This window comes from Echinops telfairi, unplaced genomic scaffold (assembly GCF_000313985.2).
Source record: "Echinops telfairi isolate 266 unplaced genomic scaffold, ASM31398v2 ScPeMD7_443;HRSCAF=831, whole genome shotgun sequence".
NCBI classification, from domain to species: domain Eukaryota; kingdom Metazoa; phylum Chordata; class Mammalia; order Afrosoricida; family Tenrecidae; genus Echinops; species Echinops telfairi.
This window is the reverse complement of record NW_022104341.1, coordinates 2,909,248-2,936,980: the sequence shown is the minus strand read 5'-3', so window position 1 is coordinate 2,936,980 and position 27,733 is coordinate 2,909,248. Positions and strand designations below refer to the sequence as shown.

At 39.8% G+C, this 27,733-nt stretch overlaps 1 protein-coding gene and 1 pseudogene across 4 annotated transcripts in view; one reads left to right on the top strand and one right to left on the bottom strand.

Annotated features, from left to right (window-relative positions):
* Positions 1-27,733, bottom strand: part of ST7L (suppression of tumorigenicity 7 like) — a 156,627-nt gene that overhangs the window by 26,388 nt on the left and 102,506 nt on the right. For 3 of the 4 annotated variants that reach the window (XM_004699174.2, XM_045291855.1, XM_045291856.1), the window contains one exon: positions 16,705-16,844. In XM_004699174.2, coding sequence (XP_004699231.2) covers positions 16,705-16,844 — 140 coding nt within the window. Of the gene's footprint in view, positions 1-16,591; positions 16,845-27,733 lie in introns of those variants that run through there. The other variant, XM_045291857.1, reaches the window with a different exon arrangement.
* On the top strand, positions 11,077-11,235 carry LOC115870296 (annotated as a pseudogene).

The window sequence follows — 27,733 nt, the reverse complement described above, 5'->3', positions numbered from 1 at the left end:
GATGAAAAATACAACTTTCCTCTAGTTCCTAAATGTTTCCTCCTCGCTTCCACTATCATGATATGAATTGTACCTTGCAAGTCTGGCTAGACCAGAGGATGTTCACTGGTGCAGATGGGAACTGGAGATACAGAGAGTCCAGCGTGGATGATCCCTACAGGACCAGTGGTGTGAGTGGCGATGGTGGGAGGGTGGAGGGAGAATGGGTTGGAGGGAGGGTGCTGATTATGGGGAACTTTATGTGACCTCCCCCCTGGGGGACGGATGGCAGGGAAGTGGGTGAAGGGAGACTTTGCACAGGGCAGGATATTACAAAATAATAATTTATAAATTATCACGGGCTTGTGAGGGAGCGGGGAGCAGAGAGGGAGGGGAACAAAGAGGACCTAATGCCGAGGGCTTAAGTGGAGAGGAAATGTTTTGAGAATGATGAGGGCTATGAATGTACAAATGCGTTTTACACAATTGGTGTATATATGGATTGTGAGAAGAGTTGTATGAGCCCCTAATAAAATGCTTAGAAAAAATATTATGAATTTTACACACAATAGAATACTATGCATCCCTAAAAAACAGTGATGAGACCATGGAACACCTTATGACATCAATGGACCTGGAATCCATTATGCTGAGTGAAATTATTCAAGAAGGACAAATATTGTAAGAGACCATTACTGTAAAAATAAACAGCAAGACAAAGAAAGGCAAGGTTCTGTTCTCAGTTCATCTAATAATCTATTCTGGCCCCTGGCAATGAGGTAGTGTGCCTGCCTATTGCTCATGAACCATATTAAAACGAAAATAAATTCACTGCCATTGTGTTGATGCTGACCCAATAGAGACCCTATAGGACAGAAAACTGATGGCAATGATCGACACATAGCCACACTATCCCGCTCTAGGGGGATGAACAATAGAAACCATGGGGGAAGGGAGGCAGTGATTGACATAAGATATGAAAATAATAATAATTTATAATTTATTAAGGGTCATTTGGGGGGGGGAGAAGAAAAAGAGGAGCTGATACCAAGGGCTCAAAAGAAAGTAAATGTCTAGAAAAGAATGATGTCAACATATGTACAAATATGCTTAATACAATTGATGTATGGATTATTGTAAGACTTGTAAGAAGAGTCCTGGCAAGATGATGACTGAGTAACACACCAGAGGGACTTCACAGTAATCAGCACAGGAGAGCCACCGAGAGGGAAACTCCACTCTTCCAGGTCACAGGAGGAGCGTCATAAAGAAAAGTAACCTCAGATACACTAGGTTTTGAAGAGCTGTGACCTTTTGGCTTACCACTGCTAGTGGAGGCTGGCTGGGGCTTAGCTGTAGCCCCACCACAGCCAAGGTTGGCACCCAGTTACTTTGGATGGTCCAAGGACTTCAACACAACCACAGCTGCTGCTGCCTTTGGGCAGAGTTTAAACCCCTCTAGCCCCGTGGTCAGGTGTTGGGGCTCATTTATTTCTTTATTTTTCTCTCTTTTCTGCCACAGTTGCGCCAGCTCAGTTTTTCCCCCTATTTTCTTTCCCCCCCTCTCTTTCCTTTCACACACCACTGATGGCCTCCAGGGTGCTCCCCTCTGCCTAGGGAAACCCTGTCGGCCGTCCACCCAGCTGGGGAAGCTCCTGCTCACCTTCCACGGCCTTATACCCAGTTGGGAAACTCCCACTCACCTACACTGCTGCCTTCCAAGCAGCTGAGGAACTTCCACCAGCCATCCACCACCCTCCACAAGGCTAGCAACATTTACCCTTCAAGCAGCTGGGGGAACTCCCGCCTCATTCTTAGCTGCTGGTGGAACTTCTGCCTGTCCTCCAAGGCCCTCTAAGTGGGACCCCATCCATATTCTGTGGCATTCCCACTGCAGCAGGCACCCTCACATGCCCTCTGAGGTGCTCCAAGCCACCATGGGCCAGACTACCACAGCTTCCTGTGAGATCATCCAATGCAGCACCATTCTCCTGGGTCCACAACTGCCCGACCAGCATGCCCTGAAAGGGCCATCCAACCTGCCCTCAAAATAACAGTATTCTGTTTGGCTAGAGAAAAGTGAAACCACAAGAGGGAAAAGCAGTAGGCCGACATCCCAGCACTGTTAGCTGCAGGCAGTTTGAAGAAGCATTCCTATGAGTCTCCCAAATAGAAAGCCCAGTACTCTTTGACTCTCTGAAAAATGGTGCCAGGCTCTTCTAAAATCACATGCAAACCCCAACCAGCTCCCAAAAACCTCACTGAAAAATAGGAGAAACAAAAGGCAATGTCAGAAGAAGTCCTGAACCTAATGACGTGCATAGAAGAAGCAGATGCACAGAAAGAAATCTTCAAAATACTGCTTGGAGTCATATAAGATATGAAGGAAGCAATACAGAAAAAGGATAAAACAACAGAGGAGATAAAGGTGACATACCAGAGAGAAATACAAGAGTTAAGAGATAAGCACCAAAGGGAAATACAAGAGATAAGGGATGAGGTAACAAAAGCAAGTAACAAGGTAATAGACATCACTAACAGACTAGAAGAAGCAGAGAACTGTTCCAGAGACCTTGCGGACAACCAGGCAGACTTCAACAAACAGGAAAGACAGTCAAGAAGCTAATCAAAGAAGCTGAAGAAAACATAAGAACAATGTCTGATGTCATGACGAGGAACAACATTCGAATAATTGTATTACCAGAACAAGACACAACCAAGAAGTCAACTGCAAAAATAGCGGGGGAATTCCTGGAAGATAACTTCCCCAGTTTAATGAATGAGACTTAGGCAACCATTCAGAAAGCAGAGAGGACACCATCTAGACTGACTCCCAGGAAGAAGTTGCCAAGGCACATTGTAGTTAAACTATCCAACTTTGAGAAATAGGAGAAAAATCATAAGATCAGCGAGGGAAAAAAAGATAGTCAACGATAAAGGTACTCAGATAACAATATGCTCAGACTTATCAGCAGTCACCATAAAGAGGAGAGAGTGGGGTAACATCTTCAAAAAGTTGAATGAGAACATTGCCAACCCAAGAATCCTCTACCCTGCCAAGCTACCTATCAAGCTAGATGGAGAAGTACGAGTCTTCCTGGACAAGGAAAATCTCAAGGAATACATTAAAAGAAACCCAGCTCTACAAAAAAATTCAAACTGACCCACTGCGTTCAGAAGAACAACATGCACTGAGCACACACAAATAGGGGACCACCACTTAGAGCAACTCCACCCAGCAACTCCACCCAGCGGTCAACACATCGAAAATATCCTGGAAGATAACATTAACTCAACATTGAAAAGACAGCAAAAATAAACAACAACCACCCCCGCCAATACATACACAAAAAACAATGATAATAAGGGAGGTAGGTAAATACCCAGCAAAAATTGTATGAGAAGACATTACAGAGTCCACAGATAGAAGTAAAAACTATGAATGTCAATGGAGTGAACTCACCCATTGAAAGACAGAGACTAGCAGACTGGCTTAGAAAATATAACCCATTGATTTTTTAAATCTATAATACACACAACTCATTGGGCCTCAATTCAAGTAATCCCTCAATGCAAGAACACTTTCTTCTATTAATCTGGCATTCCATGATACCTTCCTGGCACGATTGCTGAAGACAAATGGGTGCATAAGCAAGTGTGGTGAAGAAGGCTGATGGTACCTGGCTATCGAGAGATATAGCATCTAGGTTCTTAAAGGCTTGAAGATAAACAATCAGCCATCTAGCTGAGAAGCAACAAAGCCCACATGGAAGAAGCACACCAGTCTGTGTGATCATGAGGTGTCGATGGGATCAGGTATCAGGCATCAAAGGCCCAGAGCAAAAAATCATAATGTGAATGAGGGGAAGAGTGCAGAGGGGAGGCTCAAAGCCAATCTGTAAGTAATTGGACATTCCCTTACAGAAGGGTCGTGGGGAGAAGACGGGCCAGTCAGGGTGCAATATAGCACTGATGAAACATACAGCTTTCCTCGGCTTCTTTAATGATTCTTACCCCCCACTATCATGACCCTAATTTTACCTTACAAATCCAGCTAGACCAGAGCATGTACATGGGTACAGATAAGAGCTAGAAACACAGGGAATACAGGACAGATAAATTCCTCAGGACCAATATTGAAAGCAGCCATATCAGCAGGGTAAGGGGAAGGTGGGGGGAGAAAGGAGGAACTGATCACAACGACTTATCTATAACCCCCTCCCAGGGGGATAGACAACAGAAAAGGGGGTAAAGGGAGACACCATACAGTGTGAGACATGAAAAAATAATAATTTATAAATTATCAAGGGTTCGTGAGGGAAGGAGGAAGGGGAAGGGAAGGGAAAAATGAGCTGATACAAGGGTTCAAGTAGAATGAAAATGCTTTGAAAATGATGATGGCAACATATGTACAAATGTGCTTGACATAATGGATGTATGTATGGATTGTGATGAATTGTACGAGCCCCCAATAAAATGATTTTAAAAAGAGAGAGAGACACACATCTCAAGCCTGCAGACAAAAACAGACTGAGAATTAAAGGCTGGCAAAAAATATACCAAGCAAAGAGCAATTCAAAGAAATCAGGGATTTCAATCCTGATCTCTGCCAAAACTGATCTCAAGATGAAAGCCATAACAAGAGATAAGGACGGGCACTATATAATGCTCACGGGAACAATACACCAAGAACAAGTGAGCATAATAAATATATATGCACCCAATGAGAGACTTGTGAAATTCATCAATCAAATGCTCTAAAAAGATGCAAAAAGAAATCACAAGCTCAACAACCATAGTAAGTAACTTTAATACACCACTCTCTGAGAAAGACAGATCACAGGGAAAGAAGCTTAACAAGGAAACTACAGAGCTAAACTCTACAACTTGACCTAAAATATTTTTAGAGCTCTTTGCCCCCAAACAAAAAATTCACATTCTTTTCAAGTGTGCATGGCACATACTCGAAGATGGGCCACATGCTGGGGCACAAGTTCAGCCTGAGTAATTCAAGCATATAGAGATCACTCAAATTTCTTTCAGACCACTACACAATAAGGCTGAAAATAAATAAAAGGTGTTGAAGAAAAAGGGCAAATAATTGGAGGATGAATAACTCCCTACTGCAAAATGAGTGGGTACTGGTCCAGATCAGAGATGAAATTAGGAAGTTTTCAGAAACCAACGAGAATGAGAATATAATGTACTAAAACTTTTGGGACACAGCAAAAGCAGCCATCAGAGGAAGGTTGATAGAGATAAATGCACACCTTCGAAGACAGCACAGTTAATAAAATCAGAAAGCAACAAGTGCTGGAGAGGGTGTAGTGAACTAGGTACTCTCATCTGTTGCTGGTAGTCTTGTAGATACTTGCAGGCACTATGGAAATCGGTGTGGTGATACCTAAAACAAATGGAAACCCAGCTACCATATGATCCAGAAATCTTCCTTCTGGGCATATACACAGAAGAAGTAAGAAACAGACAAAGACCAGACCTCTATGCTCCAGTGTTCATCATGGCACAGTTCACAATCACGAAGACCTGGGAACAATCTAAATTTCCATCAAATGATGAATGGATTAAAAAACTCTGATGTATACATACAATGAAATACTATGCAGCACTAAAATGCAGCGACGGATGCATAAAGCACATTATCTCGTGGGAAGAGTTGGAGGAAATTATGCTGAGTGAAGTTAGCCAAGCACAAAGGGACAAGTATAACATAACTGCACTAAGGTAAACTCAAAAAGTACTTTGGGCACAGAGGATAATCTACTTAATGTATAAATCCCGGGTTGAAGTCTAGGCACTTTGGCAGGGGTCTAACCCAATTCAGGGGTATATATGGCAGCCAACTAAAAAGGAGGGGAAAAGAGAGGGGGAAAAAAAGGAGGGGAAAGGGTGATGGGGAACAGGGCATTAATACACCCAAGGAAGGGTATTATTGTTTATATACAGGAAAGGAAGAGAAGGACAAGACCCCATCCCAGAGTGTCAAGCCTTGAGGGTAATATGCTGGCATGGAGCAGTGAATTAACAAAGAGGATGATGGGATGGCCCAAGCCAAGCTATGTTGACCCCCTCACCAAAAGAAGGAAATACGAAGGACAGCACTGAATATATAGCTTGGGGAGAGAGGCGGGTCTTTCCAGACCACACGGGAGTGAACTAAGAGGGAGAGAGAGCAAGGGAGAGAGAGAGTGGACCTCATCATGGCCCACCAAGCCCCGGGGATGACATCCCTGCTCACAGCAGCCAATGTACAGAAAGGACCATAGGGCCAGTTCAACCATGAGGCACGAGATTCTCTGACTGACCCATTGAACTATGGGGGACAGCACTGGGGACACTGTGTGGAAAGTGTGCTGGTCTGCCCAATGTACAACGGGTGAAATGAAAAGGGAGTGCAACAGGGTAGCAAAGGGAGGAAAGTATCCTAGTCCCAGAGGAATCCTGAAAATAGACTTCTGACTTGGGGGACAGTGCTTGGCACCTCATTGGACTTGATTGGAAAACATACATAAGAGTCAGCAGACAGACCCAGAACTATCTATTGGGTTTTTTCTTGTTTTGTTTGTTTGTTTTTGTTTTTCTTTTGTCCTATGTCTATCTAAATAAGATAGGACAAACAATCCTGAGGAGAAAATAACAGGACCCATGGTTCTGGGGGGACAAGGGAGAGGAGGGGCAGGGAGGGGGAGAGGGGAGCCTACAAACTCAGGGGTAAGGGAGCAACAAGAGATCTAAAATTGATGGTGAGGAGGATGTATAATGCCTGGTGGGGTTTAATCAAGTGCAATGTATCCGAGAGGAATTACGGAGGGCCAAATTGAGGGTGAGCATGATAGTGGGATAAGTGGATGGTGAAAGGAAATAGAGGAAAGAAAAGGGAGACAAAAGTTATTTATAAAGGTATAGCTATAGGCATGTGTATATGTAAATATACTAAATTATAATGAAAGGAATAAAGGCCAATGTACATATATTTTTTATGTTAAGTATTAAGATAGGAGATGGACTTTGGACCTCTACTCAAGGCTTCCTTTAACACAAGAACACTTTGTTCTCATAACCTGACACTCTTTGATACTCACCTTCCCAACATGATTGCTGAAGACAAAATGGGTACATAAGCAAATCTGGTGAAGAGAGGGGCCTGGCTATCAAAAGATATAGCATCTGGGGTCTTAAGGCTTGAAGGTAAACAAGCAGCCATCTAGCAGGGAAGCAAATAGGCCCACATGGAAGAAGCACACCAGCCTGTGTGATCATGAGGTGTCAATGGGATCAGGTATTAGAAGATCCAAAACAAACAACTATACTGATGCGAACGAGGGGGTTTGGAGTAGAGACCCAAAGGCCATCTGTAGACAAATGGATATCCCCCCAGTAATGGGTTATTAAGAAAGGGATGATGCAACCGAGGTACAGTATAGCACTGACGAAACATACATCAGTCATATAGTTCCTGAATGCCTCCCCCTACCCCCTACTACCATGACCCAGATCTAACAAATCTGGCTAGACCAGAGAACATATATTGGTACAGATAAGTGCTCTCAACACATGGAATTCAGAACAGATAAACCCCTCAGGAACAGTGGTGGGAGTAGCGATATCATGAGGATATGGGGATGGTTGGGGAGGGGGAAGGGGGAGAAAGAGGAAACCATCACAAGGTTGGATATATAGCCCCAGCCCCACTCCCGAAGGGAATGAATAACAGACATGTGGGGTGAACGGAGACAACGGACAGTGTAATATATGAAATAATAATAATATATAATTGATGAAGGATTCACAAAGGTGGGAGGGTGGAGGAGGGAGGGGAACAAAAGAGGATTTATACCAAGGGCTTAAATAGAAAATGTGAGGATGGTGCAAGACTAGGCAGTGTTTTATTCTGTTGTGCACAGAGTCACAACAAGGGTACCTAACAACACTTTGCTACTGAGGTTTTTCTCTGAATCTATCATTGTAGGGCCATTTGCTTGAGTTTGTGCTTTGATTGTGCATGTTTTTCTCTACATGAAACTCAGGATAGGTAAACAAATAGAGACAACTGGATTAATAGTTTCAAAGGGACATGGCAGGGGAGGTGGGCAGGAAATGGAAAGATAACAATAGCAAATACAAGGAAGAAGAAATATTCTGGAATGGATAGTGGTGATGATTGCACAACTCTTATGAATGTAATTGAACTACTGAAATGTGTCTGACTGCAGAAGTGAATAAACCCAGGGTCAGCATGTAAAATAGCAGGATGCTGGTGACTACCATAAAATAGGCAGGCATAAGACAGGCCACTGGTTCAAGTCTAAAAATCCCAGAGGTCAATGATGTAGGAACTACACTCAGCAAAAAAAAAAAAAAACAACAAAAACACACCAAGCAAACTTTCCCACAGTATCTACTTATACTGTTACTGGAGAGCCCATAATAAAGAATGACTATGTCCTAACTGCCACACTACTGAGAATCATGGCTCACCCAAGTTCATACAAAACCTTTACTATCACAGTAATGTAAATGATCAAGCATCAATTTTTTTCAGGTAGTAAACTAGGAAGACTAGAAATGAAATTGGAGTGAACCAGGCTAACACAGAGAAAAGTGAATGCTAGCATTCTTGTTATGGGCCATTGGGTTGATTCCAACTCACAGTGACCCTACATACAACAAAACAAAACAAACCATTGCCTGGTGCCACTTTCACAGGTGCCCCTGTGTTTGAGCCCATGGTTGTAACCACTGTGCCAATCTGTATCATTGAGGTCTTTTTTCTTTTAATCATTTTATTGGGGGCTCATACAACTCTGATCACAATCCATACATACATCATACATACATACATCAATTGTATAAAGCACATTTGTACATTCGTTACCCTCATCAGTCTCAAAACATTTGCTCTCCACCCTGGCATCAGCTCCTCATTTTCCCCCTCCCTCCCCGCTCCCCCTTCCCTTATGAACCCTTGATAATTTATAAATTATTGTCATATCTTATACTGTCCGATGTCTCCCTTCACCCACTTTTCTGTTGTCCTTCCCCCAGGGAGGAGGTTATATGTAGACCCTTATAATGGGTTCCCCCTCTCTACCCCACCCTTCCTCCACCCTCCTGGTATCGCTACTCTCACCACTGGTCCTGAAGAGATCATCTGTCCTGGATTCCGTTTTTCCAGTTCCTATCTGTACTAGTGTACATCCTCTGGTCTAGCCAGATCTGTAAGGTAGAACTGGGATCATGCTAGTGGGTGGGTGGGGGGAACCATTTAGGAACTAGAGGAAAGTTGTATGTTTTATCATTGCTACACTGCACCCTGACTGGCTCGTCTCCTCCCCGCAACCCTTCCGTAAGGGGGTGTCCAGTTGAGGTCTTTTCTGCTAAACTTCTACTTTATCAAGCATGATGTTCTTCTCTGGGAACTGTCCTTGATAACATGCTCAAAGTACATGAGGTGAAGTCTCATCATCCTTGCTTTTAAGGAGCATTTTGGCTCTACTTCTTCCAGGAAATACTTGTTTTTGTTCTTCTGAAAATCCATGGTACTGTTAATATTCTTCACCAACAATGTCATTAATTCTTCACTGTCTATCTTTCACATGTATATGAGGCAATTAAATGTACCATGGCTGTCAGGTGCACTGTAGTCCCTTGAGTGACATCTCTGCTTTTTAATTTAAAAAATTTAAAAAATACTTTCAGAGGCCTTTGTAACAAATTTGTATAATATAATCCATTGTTTGATTTTCTGAATGTAGCTTGTCTCCAAGGGCATTGACTATGGATCTAAATAAAGTCCAGGGTAACTTCAATTTTTTCTCTGTTTATCATGATGTTGCTTATTGGTACAATTTTAAAGATAGTTTTCTTTATATTAAAGTGAATATTGTCCAAAGTGAAAAAAGTAAATTTTTTATTTCAAAGCATCAGAGTTCATCAGCTAGCCTTATACCATGGCTAGTTCTCTAGACAGCTTATTTGACTAGCATGTCCATCTATTGGGATCACTGTCTTTGCAGTAACCATTTCCCCAACACAAGTACCCTTTCTATTGTTCTGACAGTCCTCTTTTCTTCCCTTATTCATAAGTCTTCTGCAAGTTTATCTCCTGTAGGATGACTTTGCATGCAAAACCACTTGACTATCATTACTCCAACATCTATATTCCTTCAGCATTACTATATTTGTTTGAAATTGTGAAGTTATATAATATTAGAATTATAACAGAAGGTAAGAGGTTATCTCTATTGTGCAATTTTAGACAAATCTTTCAACTTTCGGTGATTGAAACTTCCCAATTTATAATACTGGAGATTATAATCTGTCCTCTAGTGGCTCTGTAAGAATATATGAGAGTTTAACTATAAACTCTTCAATATAGAAGGAACTAACTGAAGTTCAAGCAACTTTTGGGTTGGAATTGTATACATTACGTATTCTTACTTAGTGCTCTTGACCATTGTTAGTGTAGTTGGTGATAGAGGGACAAAGATGTGAACGGTGAGCAGATTGTCTCATTTTTCTCCTGGTGGTTAGGCTGAAGCGGTCCAATGCTTCACTCACGGTGACACTTGAGAGGCAACCTCCTCAGAGGCAACAAACACTTCACTCACGAACAAGTTTCAAACTACTTCTCAAGATCATTATTAACTTCTGTATCACAGTACTGTCTCCATTTAGAGGACTATGCTAGGTCAGTAAAAAACATTATTTTTCTTAATATGAAGTCTAATATCACTAGTGTAATGGGTTTGGAATGAGCAGTTTACATCAACAATTATCTAAGCATGGCTCTTCTAAAAAACTCCGTGCAGTTCATTTCCACCAAGTACTAATAATTAAGCAATAAATACATTAGTAGCAGTCAGTGACAGGATGTTCTAAACTTTGGCACTGAGACTTTCACTTTGAGGGAGAAAGGATTAAGATTCAATATACTGACAAATAAATTCAGGGAAAGCTTTTATGAACTCATACTTGACAGACACATGTTAAGAGGGACAATGGATGTTTTCCACAACTTTGAAACAGAATTAAATCCTGGGGGAAAGGATAAAGGCATGCATTAAAAAGTATATTGTCATTGCTTCTTGGCCTTTTGGCTAAGATCAAGTGTAGTAAAAAGTATACTGTCTTGAATTTCATGATTTTCTTACTTTGAAAATAAGATTGTGGAACTTAGAAAATCTGAACAAGAAGAAATTAGGAATTTCACCAACTTCTCAATCTGGTTCTTTTTGAAGGGGAGAAACAGGGATGAAGTATGAGAAATATCCTTAGAGAAAGAAGGAAATATCTTGCTACAAATATCCCACTCAATAAAGAAAATAAAAGTAAGAATGTGCCAGATGGCCCAAATAAAGACTTTAGAGGCACTAACAACAGAACAAAAATGTAAACATTTAAAAAATCTGACCTGTCACACAATTGGCTCATTTTATTCTCTGGCTAGTTTCAGGGAAACACCTCAGATGTAGTACTGGGAAAACAGCAGGGTTACAAAATAGCACTGCACAGGAATACAAGTTTAGTTACAATTCCAGTGCTTTTAAAACAGTCTCAGTTCTTCTACAAGAAATGTTACAACTTTGAAAAAAATAATGTTTTCAAGCTAAGAAACTTATTTTAATTGTCAGCTTGATTTCTGAACATGGACTAATATACTTAATAAAAAAGTATACAATTATAGCATTTTACATTAATGAAGTCTGATGGAGAACATAAAAAAATATTTTCCATTTATGAACAGTCATGTCACTGGTTTTGACAAGGGAAAATCATAAGTCTTTGAAATGTTTATTAATTTTCTACTGGTACATATTCTTTTTTTTTAATCGTTTTATTAGGGGCTCATACAACTCTTTGTCACAATCCATACATACATCAATTGTGTAAAGCACATTTGTACATTCATTACCCTCATCATTCTCAAAACATTTGATCTCCATCTACTGGTACATATTCATAGTTATAAATTGTCTTTCAGTTCCCCTGGTTCTAAAGATCATCTTTGCCCTAGAAGAAATGAGGAGAGTGGACGAAACTTCCCCATCATTTTGATCATTATTTAGTAAAAGATACTTGGCATTTATATTTGCTTTCTTTTAAAGATATAATTTAGGGGCAAAAAGCTAGTTATTTATGGGGAAGGACTGAAGAAACCCCAGTGAGACATTCTGTAGTAAAGTCCTTTGTTAGTGTAACGTCTAACCTTCTATATCTTTGGAAATCACGCAACTTGGCTAATGTAGTCCGTAGAGAATTAATCAAGCACATTGTTAGGTCTTAATTACAGTGGAGCCAGCCAATTATGAGTTGCTCAGAAATTCATCACTGACATGTCCAACCACATTTTCCCACATAAAGATTAGTGGAAATATGTGGACACAGGGTCTGTTCCCACCCTAGTACAGTTACAATAATTGTTTAGTGAAACAAATTTCAACAAAGTTTTGCCTTTGTGAAGTAAATAATTTATTTGGGAAGTTTTGATTCCTGATTTTACTCATAACACCTTCTTCTGCCAGCATTTCAAAATGTTCTAGTTAAAACCCTAGATAAGGGAATTTTCATATTCCAACACACTTCTGAATTCAAAGCACTTAGGTCGCATACCACAAGCCTGGATTCATTTTAGGTAAACTGAAATCCCCAGAGACTACCTTTAGTCTTTCCACTATAGTGATAATGCCCTCCCCGAGCCTTACTAAGAAAACTTTTCTTGCAAGAGTGAAATGAAGGCAGCCAAGATCCGGTAAAGATTGGTTCTCTTAAGTTGAGGGCAGTGCTGCTCTTAAATAAAGAAGCTCCTTTCAGATAGGCAGAATCAGATTCCAGTTCAGTTGGTTTGCTGGCTACCCTTACTTTGAACTCTCATATTTAACCCAGCAGGCTTCAAAGCAGGTGAGAAAATGACCTACTTAAAGGCAATTTTTTTCCCTTTTCTGGAATTCTGGCGTTAGAGACTATCAGCTCTCATATCAGCACATTCCACATCTCCAGGGATTTATGCAACTTTTTTTCCATCACTCTGTCTAATGTCAGATTAGGTTTTCATCTCAGTCAGAAGAAAAATCAGGGGAAACCATAACTTGCTGCACATAAAGTATGCCATGCAAAGGGAGAAAGGCACTCAATTCATGAACCATTCGTTTGCTCTCAGCCATTTAGCTAAACCTGATTTTCAAGGAGCACCATTAAAAATAATCAATTCTCTGTATTGCTTCATAAAAAAACAATTTTTGGAACAAAAGTATTTTAACACATTCAAATTAAATTTATGAGCTAGAACAAGAAAGGTATAAGGCAGTGGTTCTCAACCTTCCTAATGCAACGACTCCTTAATACAGTTCCTCATGTTGTGGTGACCCCCAACCATAAAATTATTTTCATTGCTACTTCATAACTGTAATTTTGCTACTGTTATGAATCAGGCTATCCCTGTGAAAGGGTCATTCAACCCACAAGTTGAGAACCGCTGGTATAAGGTAACTTCATGTGGTACCAATGGAAGAAATTTAGAAAACTTTTAATTTATAAATTTTCATTGAATTGCTTGCCCTTACTAAATAGAAGATTCTTCATGGCTTTCTACTCTATTTGGGCATCTAATATCTGACCAAAATGAAAATCCTAACATATGCAGTTTTTAAGTTCTGTTCTATAAGGCAGTTGGGCAGTGTCTAAAACTTGAAATATTTCCCCTTTCATGGTTTACAGAATGCATAATGCATCTGAAGTTCTAATACCCAACCAAACCCCACTGCCAGTAAGTCCGTTTTGACTCACAGTGACCCTATCTAGGATTTCTGAGATTGTAAATCTTTATGGGCATAAACAGCCTCCTTTTTCTTTCAGAGATGCTACTGGGTTTGAAACCTCGACCTTGCAATTAGCAGCCTAACATCACCTAATCATTATACTACAGTTTCTCTGGGAAAATGCATTTTAGATCTTACTCTCTTAGGATATGTCAGCTCCAAGGATGAAGGAGTGAGTTTCCCACTGTGGGGGCACTATGGTGAGGAAGAGGGTCACTGTGATAGTGGTAACAACAACAGCTAATGCTCACCTCGTTACTATGGGCAGACACAGCCTGAACATTTGACCTATTTCAAATTCATTTCACCCTCACAAAACCTAATGAGGTAGTACTAGTCTCATTTTACAACCAGGAGAAAAGGCTAAGTGACTTACCCTAAGGTTGCACAGCCAGTTAGTGTCAGGGCTAAAGTTCAAAGCAAAGCAGACTGGCGCCAGCCTATGCTCATTACCACTCTGCAGTGCTGCCCTTCTCCACCTTGAAAAGGCGAGTACTATCCAGGTGCTTGAAATCCCTCAAATGGGGGATAGAGGCAAGCAAGGCTTCTTGCACTTTACACGTGTGTGGGATCACATGGGAAGCTTGTTAAAATACAGTTTCTATTGAAGGATGTCTCTCATTAGATAATGAGCCTCACTCAGGCTCAGTATTTCTAACAAACTCCTGACTGATGGTGACACACCTCGTCTACAAGCCACACTTAGTGGCAAAGAAGTAGAATTTGAGTGTTTAGCTCCTTTGCTGTCAACTTCTCTGTATGTAACTCATTCACTGCCATCGAGTCGATTTGGCTCATAGTGACCCTGTAGGACCGAGTAGAACTGCTTCTTTGGATTTCTGGTTATAAATTTTTATGCAAACAGAAAGCCTCATCTTTCTCTCTTGGACTATTTGGTGGGTTTGAACTGCTGATTTTTCAGTTAGCAGCCCAATGTGTAGCCCACTATGCCACCAGGGTTGTTTTTATAAGCTGAAGACTACCCATACTGTAATCATTTTCCATTAACTCTTAAATAGCGCCTGCCCTTGGAACTGCTGTATACCAGATATGGGTCTGTAAGTAACCTGAAGAAGTAGTAAGCTTTTATGTACTTAATATTCCAATTTAAAGGTCACAGAGATAAAACATGGCTGTAAAAGTTCACAGTTAGGCTCACTCTCACTGCCAACTATGCAAATATAAAAAGAGAGTGATATTATTATAAATAAAAAGTCTATAAAAAGAAGCTTTCACCTTAGAATGTAGTATTTTTCATTCTCAGACTCTGCTAGAAGACTGTTCTTGTAGTGTTAGTGGCTCTCCTGGTGCCATGAGTGACCTTAGGTGAGGGCAGGCACTCGAGGAACATGAATGAACAGTGCATACAGCGTGTACTCTCACAGTAACTCTAGGCAGTACTTCATGGAAACGCTCTGCTAATGGCTACTACATGTCTAGTCCAGAGTCTAGCTCTCTGCTTTCTTTTACCTAGTTCTCCTCCTGCTACTCTGAGAGGAATACAAGAACTCTCTCTCCCACTGTTGGCCTGTCATCTCAAATACACCTTCTTCCCCTCAGCTGTTGCACAGATGGGATTCCCTTTCGAGATCGTTTTCACCATGCCAGATTACACAGTAAGGCCTTTTCAGGTTAGAGTGCATTATCCAATCAGCACGATTGCAAACAACAGAGTTATGGTGTGATCTTTAAGTTTCCTGTTTACAATGAAAGGAAATAAAACAGTTTCCAACCCAAATATCTATATTCCCTGAACTACAGTGGAAAGGTCATTCTTCTGAAGTTTGACCTAGAATCAAGTTCAGTCTCAGACTCCTGGCCTACTTACTGCCAGTGGCGACCTAACGTTATCCAGGTGATCTCCAGGGAAAGGGGAAGGCAAGGCTATTACCACCGAGGCCAGAAGAAAGAACTCACCGTTAAGGAGTAGAATTAACTATTCTACAAATGAGTTTTAAGGGAGGACAAGGAATTATAAGGAAGCAGGGAGTTATAATGGAGGTATTCTGTAAAAAATATAGAAAATACATTACCAAGTAAGGGCTACATTTTTTTGTCCTTGTGGCTCTTAAAGCTTTTATATTTGAAAATATAATAAATCAGTAGCATTTTCTTTGTGGTTTTTAGCCTAGTAAATGGAAAGAGATACAAGAAGAGTGCATTTTGAAAAGACTTGGAGACTTGAAGGGAATTATCTTTGGTAATATAAATTTGAGCCAACGCACATTAATTAATAAGTTTTGTAGATAAGTAAATAATCAGAGGGTACCTTTTCTAATATCAATTGTCACTACTTTGGGGGTCAGGAAATGGGAAAGTGGTTTAAACTAAAGGGTAAAAATTAAAGGTCTATATGCGGTTCCATACCCAAAGCAGGGGAAAAGAAAGGACTCTGCAGATACAGTAAGGATGCTCTTCGGAGTGAAGATGCCCAGGGAAAATGCCCTATCTTACCAACTTACTCTCCATCCTAGGTGCAATCCTGAAGTTCTGCAATTCTTTAATAATTTAATTTAAATGGGAAGATCAAAAGGCTTATTTACAAAATACAAAACTTTAAAAAAAATGTCAAAGAAAATACATTAATGGTAAAAGAGAGTTGAATTGTTATTTACTAGTAATAAATGCTAGGTTTACCTCCAAAAGTAGTCTATAAAGACGAATTTATATTATAAGATTGTGTTCTTAAAACTCTTAAGCAACAGAACTATAACTCAAATCACCAAAACTAATGTTTAATGTATTTATGGTAGCAACTAAACAAAACAATTCCCGTAATTTACTTAACAAATATCTGTCTTCCACCATTCAACTGGTTAAAGCACAAATTGGAGATGGTTCCTTGTGTATTTTACAAATATTCTATACAAGTCCATGAGATCATACTTACAGCTTTAGCTAAAACACCCAAGATCTCAGGAAACCGGTGTGTGAGCAGGGCTATCATTGCTGTTGAAGAACATAGTCCTGCTGTGAAATGGATGAAGAAAGGAAGCTCTTTCTTTGGGTAAACAGAAACATGATGAAAAGCTGCAAGGGAAAAAAGGTAGAAATGGATTTTATTTCAAGAATAATGGTGTGACTCAATCATAGTATTTTCCAATAAAATGTAATTTGAAAAATAAAAAGGAAAATAATTGAAAGAAAAGAAGAAGCCGTCCCTGGCTAAGCAAGGCATTATTGATTTGAGCATCCACAGCCTATCTATATAACCAGATGTCTGGGCTAGGGACTGGGAACAAGATGGTATCATGGGGAACACTGATTATAAAGTCATGCTGAGATATTTTGAAAAAGAGCTTTGTCATTTGTTAGCTGTATGATCTTTAACTTTGCTAAACCCTCTAGAAGTTGCTATGGAGTTGTTATGATGCAGATTATATGCCTTTAATAAATGTGAGTTGTTAAAATTCTTGTTCGTTGATAGCACAGAGGCTAGTATAGAGAATAAGAAACAGAAACATGGTTAGCAACTTTCCAGAACTATTATAGCTTAATAATTTTACCTAGTTATTAGTAACTGTTCTATGTCTAACATTTCACTGAATCCTATAGAAAATGAGCTGGAAAATCCAAGCCCTAGGATTCTGGCTGGCCATGAATTAAGTTTGTTGCCTGCTTTATCACTTTTACTCAGGCATCATTTTTCTAGGGATTGGACATTACAATATGAGCAGAAGTGAAGTGTTGAGAAACTTTTAAAATTTATTTTTATGGTTGAGATGATACAGCAATTCAATAATTTCTATGTGTACAATTCAGTTCTATTGACATTTTTTCAAGCTGTATAACCATTGTCACCTTCCTTTTCTGAATTGTTATCTTTTTTTTAATTAAAAATTTTTTTTCTGAATTGTTATATCTTATTTGAAATTGAAGAATACTTGATTAGATTGAGATGAGTCTATTACAATGCCTAGCACATAATAGATGCTCAATAAATGATGGTTCCATGGAATTATTATTCTGAAACTTAATTTAATCTAGGAAATTGACTGCTCAGGGCTGGACAGTAACCCAGAACTTTCTGATGTAATATCCTGCATAAGTAAGGGATGACTAATTCAGTGTAATCTTCTCTGTAAATTTTACTTAAGTGAAACAATTCACAGAGAAGATTACATATACCAAAGTTTCCTTCACTAGCTATGATATCTTCATGGGTCTTAAACTTTATCCAGAAAGTATGTAACAAAAATCAATCTCATTTAAAATCCAGACCTTTCAGAGCTTTGAACCATGTTTAAAATAAATGCACAACAAAATAAAAAAAATTTTTAGTTAGAAACACTAAGTTACACACAACATTATGCTTTCAGCACCCAAAAATGCAGTAGTCCTTTTTAACCCTCCCTGTCCCTCAGCCATGAGTAGCCAACTTCCTCCAACAAACCAAGAGAAACAGAAACCCTGGCTTTTATGAGATGGAGGACACATACTTAAGCATACCAATAAACGCAACCAACTAAACCCACTATCATAATGATTTTCACAGGCTAGCAATTATGCATGCCAATAGTTACTATAATTGCTACCTTGTGAGAGACAACAAAAACTAATATTAAATTGCATAGCATTTTACTGTTCGCAAGGTACTTAAGCCCATTTGATTTTTCCAACAAGCTTAAGAGATAGATAGTACCATTCCTATTTTATAAAGTAGAAAATTGAATAGCTTTCACAAGATAATTCCTAAAATATGGAATTTTTATACTGTAGGGGAGACTTGATTATTTCTTTTTGGATTGCTTTCTGTGGATTCATTTGTCAGTCAGTGTTTGGCTAATACATCAATATAATAAATGACTAGCACAGAAACACTCCCTTGGAACTGAAGTTCAAATTTCATCACTGGCTTGTAGAGAAAAATTTATCAGGAGGCATAAAAGACAACTAAATAGCTATGTGAACTAGGGGAATAGTTCAAGTATGAAAGTATGAGGTTCATAAGCAAATTCCAGAATGCTGTAAGTCATATCAAGATTGAAGGAGAATTTAAAATGAAAAACATTAAATACTCCTGGGTATTAGAACTCCATATTATTAAAAATATTTCACTCTGCCACAGACAAAAAAATCATCTAAGATCATACAATATAATCAAACAAAACTCCCAGTATAACCCCCTTCTCCTGCCTCTTGGAATGTGCAGACGAGCAGTATCCCATATGGAGTTAGAATGAATAAAGACTGCAAAAAAGCAAATTGTCTGGTTTTGTCGTCTATGGCTCTGACAATACATGAAAACAACCCTGATTTTTATTTAGAAGGCTGGGTTAAATTGGTTTAAGATTGATTATTTGAGGGAGGGGGGCACTATTTTAGGTTAAATATATTAGCATAATATAATGTAGCCTTGCCATTAATATTCTATAATAAAAGATTTATTCTTTTCACTTAAATATTCTTTATGTTAAAATGGGAAGACAGCAAGAACATCACCACCACCACCATCCTATGAAAGGAGAAAGAAATTTCTCTTACTAATAATCTCCTAAAGCAGCAGTTCTCAAAATGTGGGTCATGACCCCTTTGGGGGTCAAATGACCCTTTCACAAGGGTCGCCCAATTCATAACAGTAGCAAAATTACAGTTATGAAGTAGTAACGAAAGTAATTTTATGGTTGGGGGGGTCACCACAAAGTGAGCAACTGTATTAAAGGGTCGTGGCATTAAGAAGGTTCGGAACCACTGTCCTAAAGGAATCCTGATAGATCAACCATTAAGCACTCATCAACTAACCAAAAGATTGACAGTATGACCCACCCACAGGCTCCATGGGAGAAAGACCTGGTGATGTATTTCGTAAAGATGACAGCCAAGAAAATCCTGTGAAGTAGTTCTATTCTGTCTTATAGGGTCTCTGTGAATTATAACTAACTCAAGGGCACACAATAATGATTTCCTAATTGTCAAGCTCAATGAATTCTTTTCAGTGATTACATTACTATCCAAGATATTCTCATTACTTACACATTTTCCCCTTCTTTAATTTTAATGGATATCTGGCTCCAGTCCTGTCTATTTTCTTCACTGGATCTTTCAGACTCCTGTTGAGCCACTTATTCCATTCCTTAGACATTTTCCTATACCCCCACGGTTCCACCTTTGGCTCACTTCTCACATTATAGTTTCCCTGAATCATATTCCCTAGGCTTTTGACTTCCTAGAAAACTATAACTCTCAAGCTTGTTTTATGAGACAAAGTGAGAAAGAGATATAGGACCCCTGGCAATTTTGTTTACAAAGCCTCCTCTTGTGCTTATGCCACAGCTGACCAGACCAAGTCTGAAAACCTGGGTATGTCTTGTTTTCTGCTGCCAGAAAGTTTCAGGAGTGAGATTGACATATTCGATATTGCTTGCTTGTACTGAGGGCACGTAAGCTCAGGGTTATAAGGCCAATCAAGACTGGCTACACAAAGGACTTAGGTTGAGGGAAAGCTAAACTGCAAAGAGAAAGACAGAAAAGTGGGGGAAATTTTTCTCGTACACTGAGGAAAATAATAAACGAGCCATCACCCAAAGAGAAGAGATGATTGGGGAAGAATAAAGAGAATGAGAAGAAGAGAGACTGAAAAAGCAGCTAGAGACAGAGGCATACAGATTAGCGGCTCTCAGTAATAGACCTGTCTTAATTTCCTTCAGGTGGCTTCAGTACAAAGGTCCAATCAAAATAGTGGCTTGTTGAGAAGAGTGGGTGGGCCAGCTCAATTCAAGGCAGAGAGGCTCAGAAGATTATGGAGACTGGGTTTTTGTTTTGGGATTCCAAAGGGGTAATCTTTTTTTTTTTTAATCATTTTATTAGGGGCTCATACAACTCTTATCACAATCCATACATACATCAATTGTGTAAAGCGCATTTGTACATTCATTGCCCTCATCATTCTCAAAACATTTCCTCTCCACTTAAGCCCCCGGCATTAGGTCCTCATTTTTCCCCTCCCTTCCCACTCCCCCCTCCCTCATGAGCCCTTGATAATTTATAAATTATTATTTTGTCATATCTTGCCCCAAAGGGGTAATCTTGATGGGTTTTTTCCCCCCAAAGGGCATAGGATGATCACAAGGGCTTATTAGGAAGACATTTTATGAAAATTGAAAACTATATTGGTGAGAAAAAGGTAACAAAAGTTTAACTGAAATCCCCCCTCAACCCCTCCAATCACAACAATGCACCTGCTCATTCCTCCAAGGTAGCCAGGGCTGTCCCATGAAAATTTCATTGGGAAACCACCCACTACCCACTCTACACCTCTGATCTTGACACATCATATTTCTTTTTTATTATTATTATTACCAAAACTCAAAGAATTTTTAGAAGGAACCCAATCTGAGTCTCTCAAAGATGCCGGAACTGCCACAAACATCACCTTGATGTGGTGTAAACTGAAGAGCATGGAATGTTGGGGGAAGGGTTATAGAGATGAAGATATTGCCTTCAAAGGTGTATAGACCTAGGAAGAAGATATGTTGAGAAGCAACAGGTTCATATTTGGATAGTTCGGTTTAATAAAGATTTCTATAAGTTCATAGCAACTTTTAAAAAAATTCTCACCTATGTTGTTGTTAAGTGCCATTGACATATACTGAACCTATACACAACAAACAGAATACTGATGGATGCTGTACCATCATCACATCATTATGTTTGAGTCCATTTCAGTAGCTACTATGTCAATCCATCTCATTAAGGGTCTTCTCTTTTTTTTTTGCTGGCCCTCCACTTTATGAACCTATAAAGTCCTTTTCCAGGGACTGGTCTTTTCTGATTACACGTTTAAAATAATGAGACGAAGCCTCGCCATCCTCTTTCTAAGAAGCATTCTAGCTGTACTTCTGTGATCAATTTTTTTGTTCTTCTGGCAGTCTATGACACATTCACTATTCTTCACCAGTACCTTAATTCAAAATGCATCAATTCTTCTACAGTCTTTTTCATTCATTGTTCAATTTTCACATGCATATGAGGTGATTGAAAAATCTCATGGTTTGAACCTTAGTCCTGATCCTTAGTCCTCAAATTGCTATTCCTCCTCCTTAACACTTTAAAGCAGTGAACTCATGCAGTACATTTTCCCTTACTATTGCTTCCATGCCCACTTATTATGGAGGCAAGTAAAATGAAATTCTTGGCAACTACAGTCTTCTCTCTGTTTATCACGATGATGTTGATTGTTCAAATTTTAATGATTTTTGTTTGCTTTATATTGAGTTATAATTCATACTGAACCCTGTAGTCCTTGATCTCCATTAGCAAGTGTTTCAATTTCTCACTTTCAGCAAGCAAGGTTGTGTCATCTGGATAATGCAGGTTGTTAATAGGCAAATCCTCCAATCCTAATGCCATGGTCTTTCTCATAGTGTTCTCAACTTGTGGGTCGTAACCCCTTTGGGGTCAAACAACCCTTTCATAGGGGTCGACCAATTCATAACAGTAGCAAAATTACAGTTATGAAGTAGCAACGAAAATAATTTTATGGTTGGGGGGTCACCACCACATGAGGAACTGTATTAAAGCATCGTGGCATTAGGAAGGTTGAGAACCACTGTCCTAGACAGCCCTGTTCTGTCTGAGGTAGAGTCAGAACCTTGTGGATTAGCTTCTGTTGCTCCATCCTTGAGATTGGAGGCACATGAGCGCCTCCTTATAAGATCAGTGTTGAGCACAGTGCTAGACAGGTGGTTCTTCACTGGCCACCAGGGTAGGCAAGAGCTACTTCCACAAACAATTCTCTTTTCCTTAGTGCCCTAAAAACTCATTTTCCAGAATAGGTACCCTGACCTCGACCACTATCTGAGACTCCATGAATTACTTCAAGATCAGATCATGGCAGGATAAAAATATGAGCTTTCCATCCCTTCATACCTGTTCCTACACCCCCACCCTGAGAGATTCTTGGTTGGTACAGGGTGTCATATATGGTACCCAAGCCCTCCACAGTTTTCTCCTGTCTGGGTTCTGCTACTGGTCCACTTTTTTCCTGTCCCTGATTTCTTTCTTTCCCTCTTTGTTTTATCCTTTTTTCCCTTTTGTTTGCAATTTCTTTGTTCCCATCCCTTCCTTTTTCTTTTCTCTTACTTTTTTATCATTACTATTTTTTTCATTCTCACGTTTCTTTTTCCCCTTCCCTAGTTTTCCTTATTGTATCCTTCTCTTTTTTCTCTACCTTTGCTTTTATTTTCCTTTCATTTTTAGATATGAAATTCTTCTTTTTGCTTGTTATTTATCTGCTTTCTCTGATTACTTATTTTTAAAAAATATTTTCTACTTTGGTTGCTGGTTGTTTGGGGGTTTCCTCTTGTTTTCTTCTTCTCCTTCCCCATCTTCTTTTCTTGTCCCAACAAAATGGAAATAACATACATGCACATACAACCCAGTCACATATATACCTCCTACAGCCACACTTACTGGGCAAGGACCAATATCCATTCCTATACTATCTGATCATTGATATGTAGCCAAAAGCACCAGCCAACCCTGCTCTCTATGCATTATAGGACCAACAGAGAGTTGTGCACAGACTCACATCTCTGTTACACCCACCAGAAGGTAGATAGTAAGTAGCTAAAGTCTTATCAACAAACACTCACCAATTAAATATAAATACAGCACCACTACAATGACTCAGACACAACAGACAATTTTAGTTCACTTGAAGAAGCAAGACAGAGGGGCTTAAACAAGTGACCAACAGACAAAGCTCAAAGACCTTTCTCAGAAAGAAAAAGCATTACAACTACCTGACAAGCAAGTAAAAAGAATAGTATTTAGATTCTTTTTGTGGATTGAGTGAAAGATCAATGAAACCAAGGAAAACACAGAAAACAATTTTTTAGAGGAAATCAGGAAAACACTACAAGAATAAACTGATAAAATAAATTTAAAATTGTAAACCATACCAAATTAGTACATAGGAATTCAGAAAATTAATACTAAGATTTCAGTACTAGTTAACATATTGAAAGAGCTAAAGAATAGAGTTGATGCAGAAGACAAATGTGTGCATAAGCAAGTGTGGTGAAGAAGGCTGATGGTGCCTGGCTATCAAGAGATATTGCGACTGGGGTCTTACAGGCTTGAAGGCAAACAAGCGGGCATTTAGCCCAGAAGCAACAAAAACCCACATGGAAGAAGCACACCAGTCTGTGTGATCACAAGGTGCCAAAGGGATCAGGTAGCAAGAACCAAAGAACAAAAAATCATATCATCGTGAATGAGGGGGAGTGCGGGGTGGGGACCCAAGGCTCATCTGTAGGCAACTGGATATGCCTTTGCAGAGGGGTAGCGGGGGAGGACACGAGTCACTCATAATGCAGTATAGCTTCGATGAAACACACAACTTTCCTCTAGTTCTTGAATGCTTCCTTACCTCCCACTATCATGACCCAAATTCTACCTTACAAACCTGGCTACACCCACAGGGTCTACACTGGCGCAGACAGGAACTGGAAACACAGGGAATCCAGGACAGATGAACCTCTCAGAACCAGTGGTGAGAGTGGTGGAGGGAGGGTGGGGTGGAAAGGGGGAACTGATTACAAGGATCCACATATAACCTCCTCCCTAGGAGATGGACAACAGTAAAGTGGGTGAAGGGGATTTGTTGGACAGTGTAAGATATGATAAAAAATGATAATTTATAAATTATCAAGGGTTCATGAGGGAGAGGGGAGCAGGAAGAGAGGAGAAAAAAACTAGGAGGTGAATCTAAGAGCTCAAGTGGAAAACAAATGTTTTCAGAATGATGAGGGCAACAAATGTCCAAATGTGCTTGACACAATGGATGTACACATAGATTGCGATAAGAGTTGTATGAGCCCCCCAATGGAATAATAGACCAAGAACCAGTGAGCATAATAAACATATATGCACCTAACGAGAGACCAGCGAAATTCGTAATCAAACACTCAAAAGGATGAAAAAAGAGATCACAGGCTCAACAATTATAGTTGGTGACTTTAATACATCACTCTCTGAAAAAGACAGATCATTGGGAAAGAAATTCAACAAAGAGGCTAGAGATCTAAATAGCACACTTGGACGATTTGACTTGATAGATATCTCCAGAGTGTTCCACCCACCTGCATAAAAATTCACATTCTTTTCAAGTCCACATGGCACATATTCAAAAACAGACCACATGCTGGGACACAAGTCAAACTTGAGTAAAGTCAAGCACATAGAGGTTATACAGACATCTCTCTCTGATCACTGTGTCATAAAGCTGGAAATTAACAGAAGGATGGTGAAGAAAACTAGGGCAACCAATTGGAGGGTGAACAATTTCCTATTGCAAAAGGAGTGGGTATTGACCCAGATCAGCGATGAAATCAGAAAGTTTCTATAAACCAATGAGAACGAAAATACGACATATCAAACCTGTGGGATACAGCAAAGGAATTTATCAGAGGAAGGTTGATAGCAATAAATGCACACATTAAAAAAGATGAGAGACTCGTGGATGATATGCTGACACAAAACTTACACCAATTAGAGCAGAGTCAACAGAACAACCCTACTAAGAGCAAGATGATAGATATAATAAAAATCAGAGCCGAGGTACAGGAGAGGGAAAACAAGAAAACTATGGAAAAAATTAATGCCACTAAAAGTTAGTTCTTTGAAATAAGTAACAGAATTGATAGACCTCTGGCAAACCTAACCAAAGAAAGGAAAGAACAAACGATATTTGCAAGGATGAGGGATGAAACAGGGGACATTACAACGGACCCTAATGAAATCAAAAGGATAATTACACAGCATAATGAAGGTCTATAACAAATTCAACAATTTGGAAGACATGGACAAATATTTGGAAAGACAATGCCTCCCTAGACTATCCCAGATGGATGTCAAGAACCTCAACAGACCCATAGCAATGGAAGAAATAGGCAAGCTAATCAAGGGATTACCAGCAAAAAAATCCCCCGGGGCCAGATGGATTCACAGGAGAATTCTACCAAGCATTCAGGGAAGAACTGACACCAATCCTATACAAACTCTTCCAGAACATAGAAAAAGACGGAAAACTCCTAAACTCTTTCTATGAAGCTAGTATAACTTTGATACCTAAAGCGGGCAAAAATGCCACAAGAATCGAGAGCTATAGACCAATATTCCCAGTGAATATTGATGCAAAAATCCTTAACAAAATACCGGCCAATAGAATAAAAAAGCATATTAAAAAAATAATTCACCATGACCAAGTAGAATTCATACCAGGGATGCAGGTATGGTTAAGCATACAAAAGACCATCAGCATTATTCGCCACATTGGCAGAAAAAAAGATAAGAATCACATGATAATATTGATAGATGCAGAAAAAGCATTCGACAATATCCAACATGCATTCCTGTTTAAGACACTTAAGAAGATAGGAATAGAAGGAAAATTCCTCAATATTTTACAAGCCATATATGAAAAACCAATAGCTAACGTGGTAGTTAACGGAGAAAAGACGAAAACAATTGCACTGAAAAAGGGGACCAGACAAGGATGCCCCTTGTCCCCACTCCTATTTAACATCGTACTGGAGGTCCTAGCTAACAACATAAGACAAAGGAAAGAAATTAAAGGTATTCAGCTGGGGAAGGAAGAGGCAAAATTATCATTACTTGCAGATGATATGATTCTATATATTGAAGATCGCTTAAACTTCACAAATGGACTGTTGGAAGCAATTGAGGAATATGGCAGAGTGGCATGGTGGCAGGGTACAAAATTAACAAACAGAAGTCTACTGGACTGTTCTACACATCAGATAAGGCCACAGAAGAGATGATTAAAAATGTAGTACCCTTTACAAGAGCCAAGCACAAATTGAAATACCTAGGGATATACCTGACTAAAAAAACAAAAGATCTGTATGAGGAAAATTATAAAACACTACTTTAAGAAATCAAGAGTGATCTCAACTAATGGAAGAATATCCCATGCTCATGGATTGGCAGACTCAATATAGTAAAGATGTCAGTTCTGCCCAAGGCAATATATAAGTTCAATGCTATACCAACACGAATGCCACCATCTTTCTTCAAAGAATTGGAAAACAGATTACCAACTTCACAAGGAGGGGGAAGAAGTCCAGAATTAGCAGAGGACAGAGTGGGAGGGCTTGCTCTATCTGATTTTAGCACATACTATATGGCCACAGTAGTCAAAACAGTGTGGTATTGGCATAATGACAGATACTCAGACCAATGGAAAAGAGCTGAAGACCCAGAAATAAAAACATCAGCATACAGGCAATTGATCTTCGATAAGGGCCCCAAATATATTAAATGGGAAACAGATGCCGTCTTCAATAAATGGTGCTGGACAGACTTCAACCCAGTGCCCCAAGGTGTGAATGCAACATGTCGGCATGGAGTAGGGAACCAGTGGAGAGGTCTGGGGGTCTGGCCTCAGTCCCAAATACTAAGTGGATGCCTGCCCCTCCCCACGAGAAGAATTTATTTCAAAGGATGGCACTGAATCCGCATCTCCGGGAGAAGGATATATCTGATCGGAGCACACAGGAGCAGATGACGGGGGCAGAGGAGAGACTGGAGCACAGTCTGGTCCACCAGGCCTTGAGAACAATGACCCCAATTAGAGCAGCCAGTCTACAGAGAGGACCGCATGGCCAGCCTCATTATGAGACATGACGCCCCTCACTGACCCATGGGCCCAGCGGGGGACAACACCAGAGACACAGTGTGGGAATTTCACCTGATCTGATCTCGCCACACACCAGAGACACAGTGTGGGAATTTCACCTGATCTGATCCCGCCACACTGAGGCAAAGCACTGGGGGAGTGCAGCGGAACAGCAAGGGAATGGAGCAACAAAGTCCCCAGGGAATGCTGAGGGTGGACTTTGGGGCCAGGGCTTGGTGCCCCAACAGACTGGACTGGAAAACACTCCTAAAGGCCA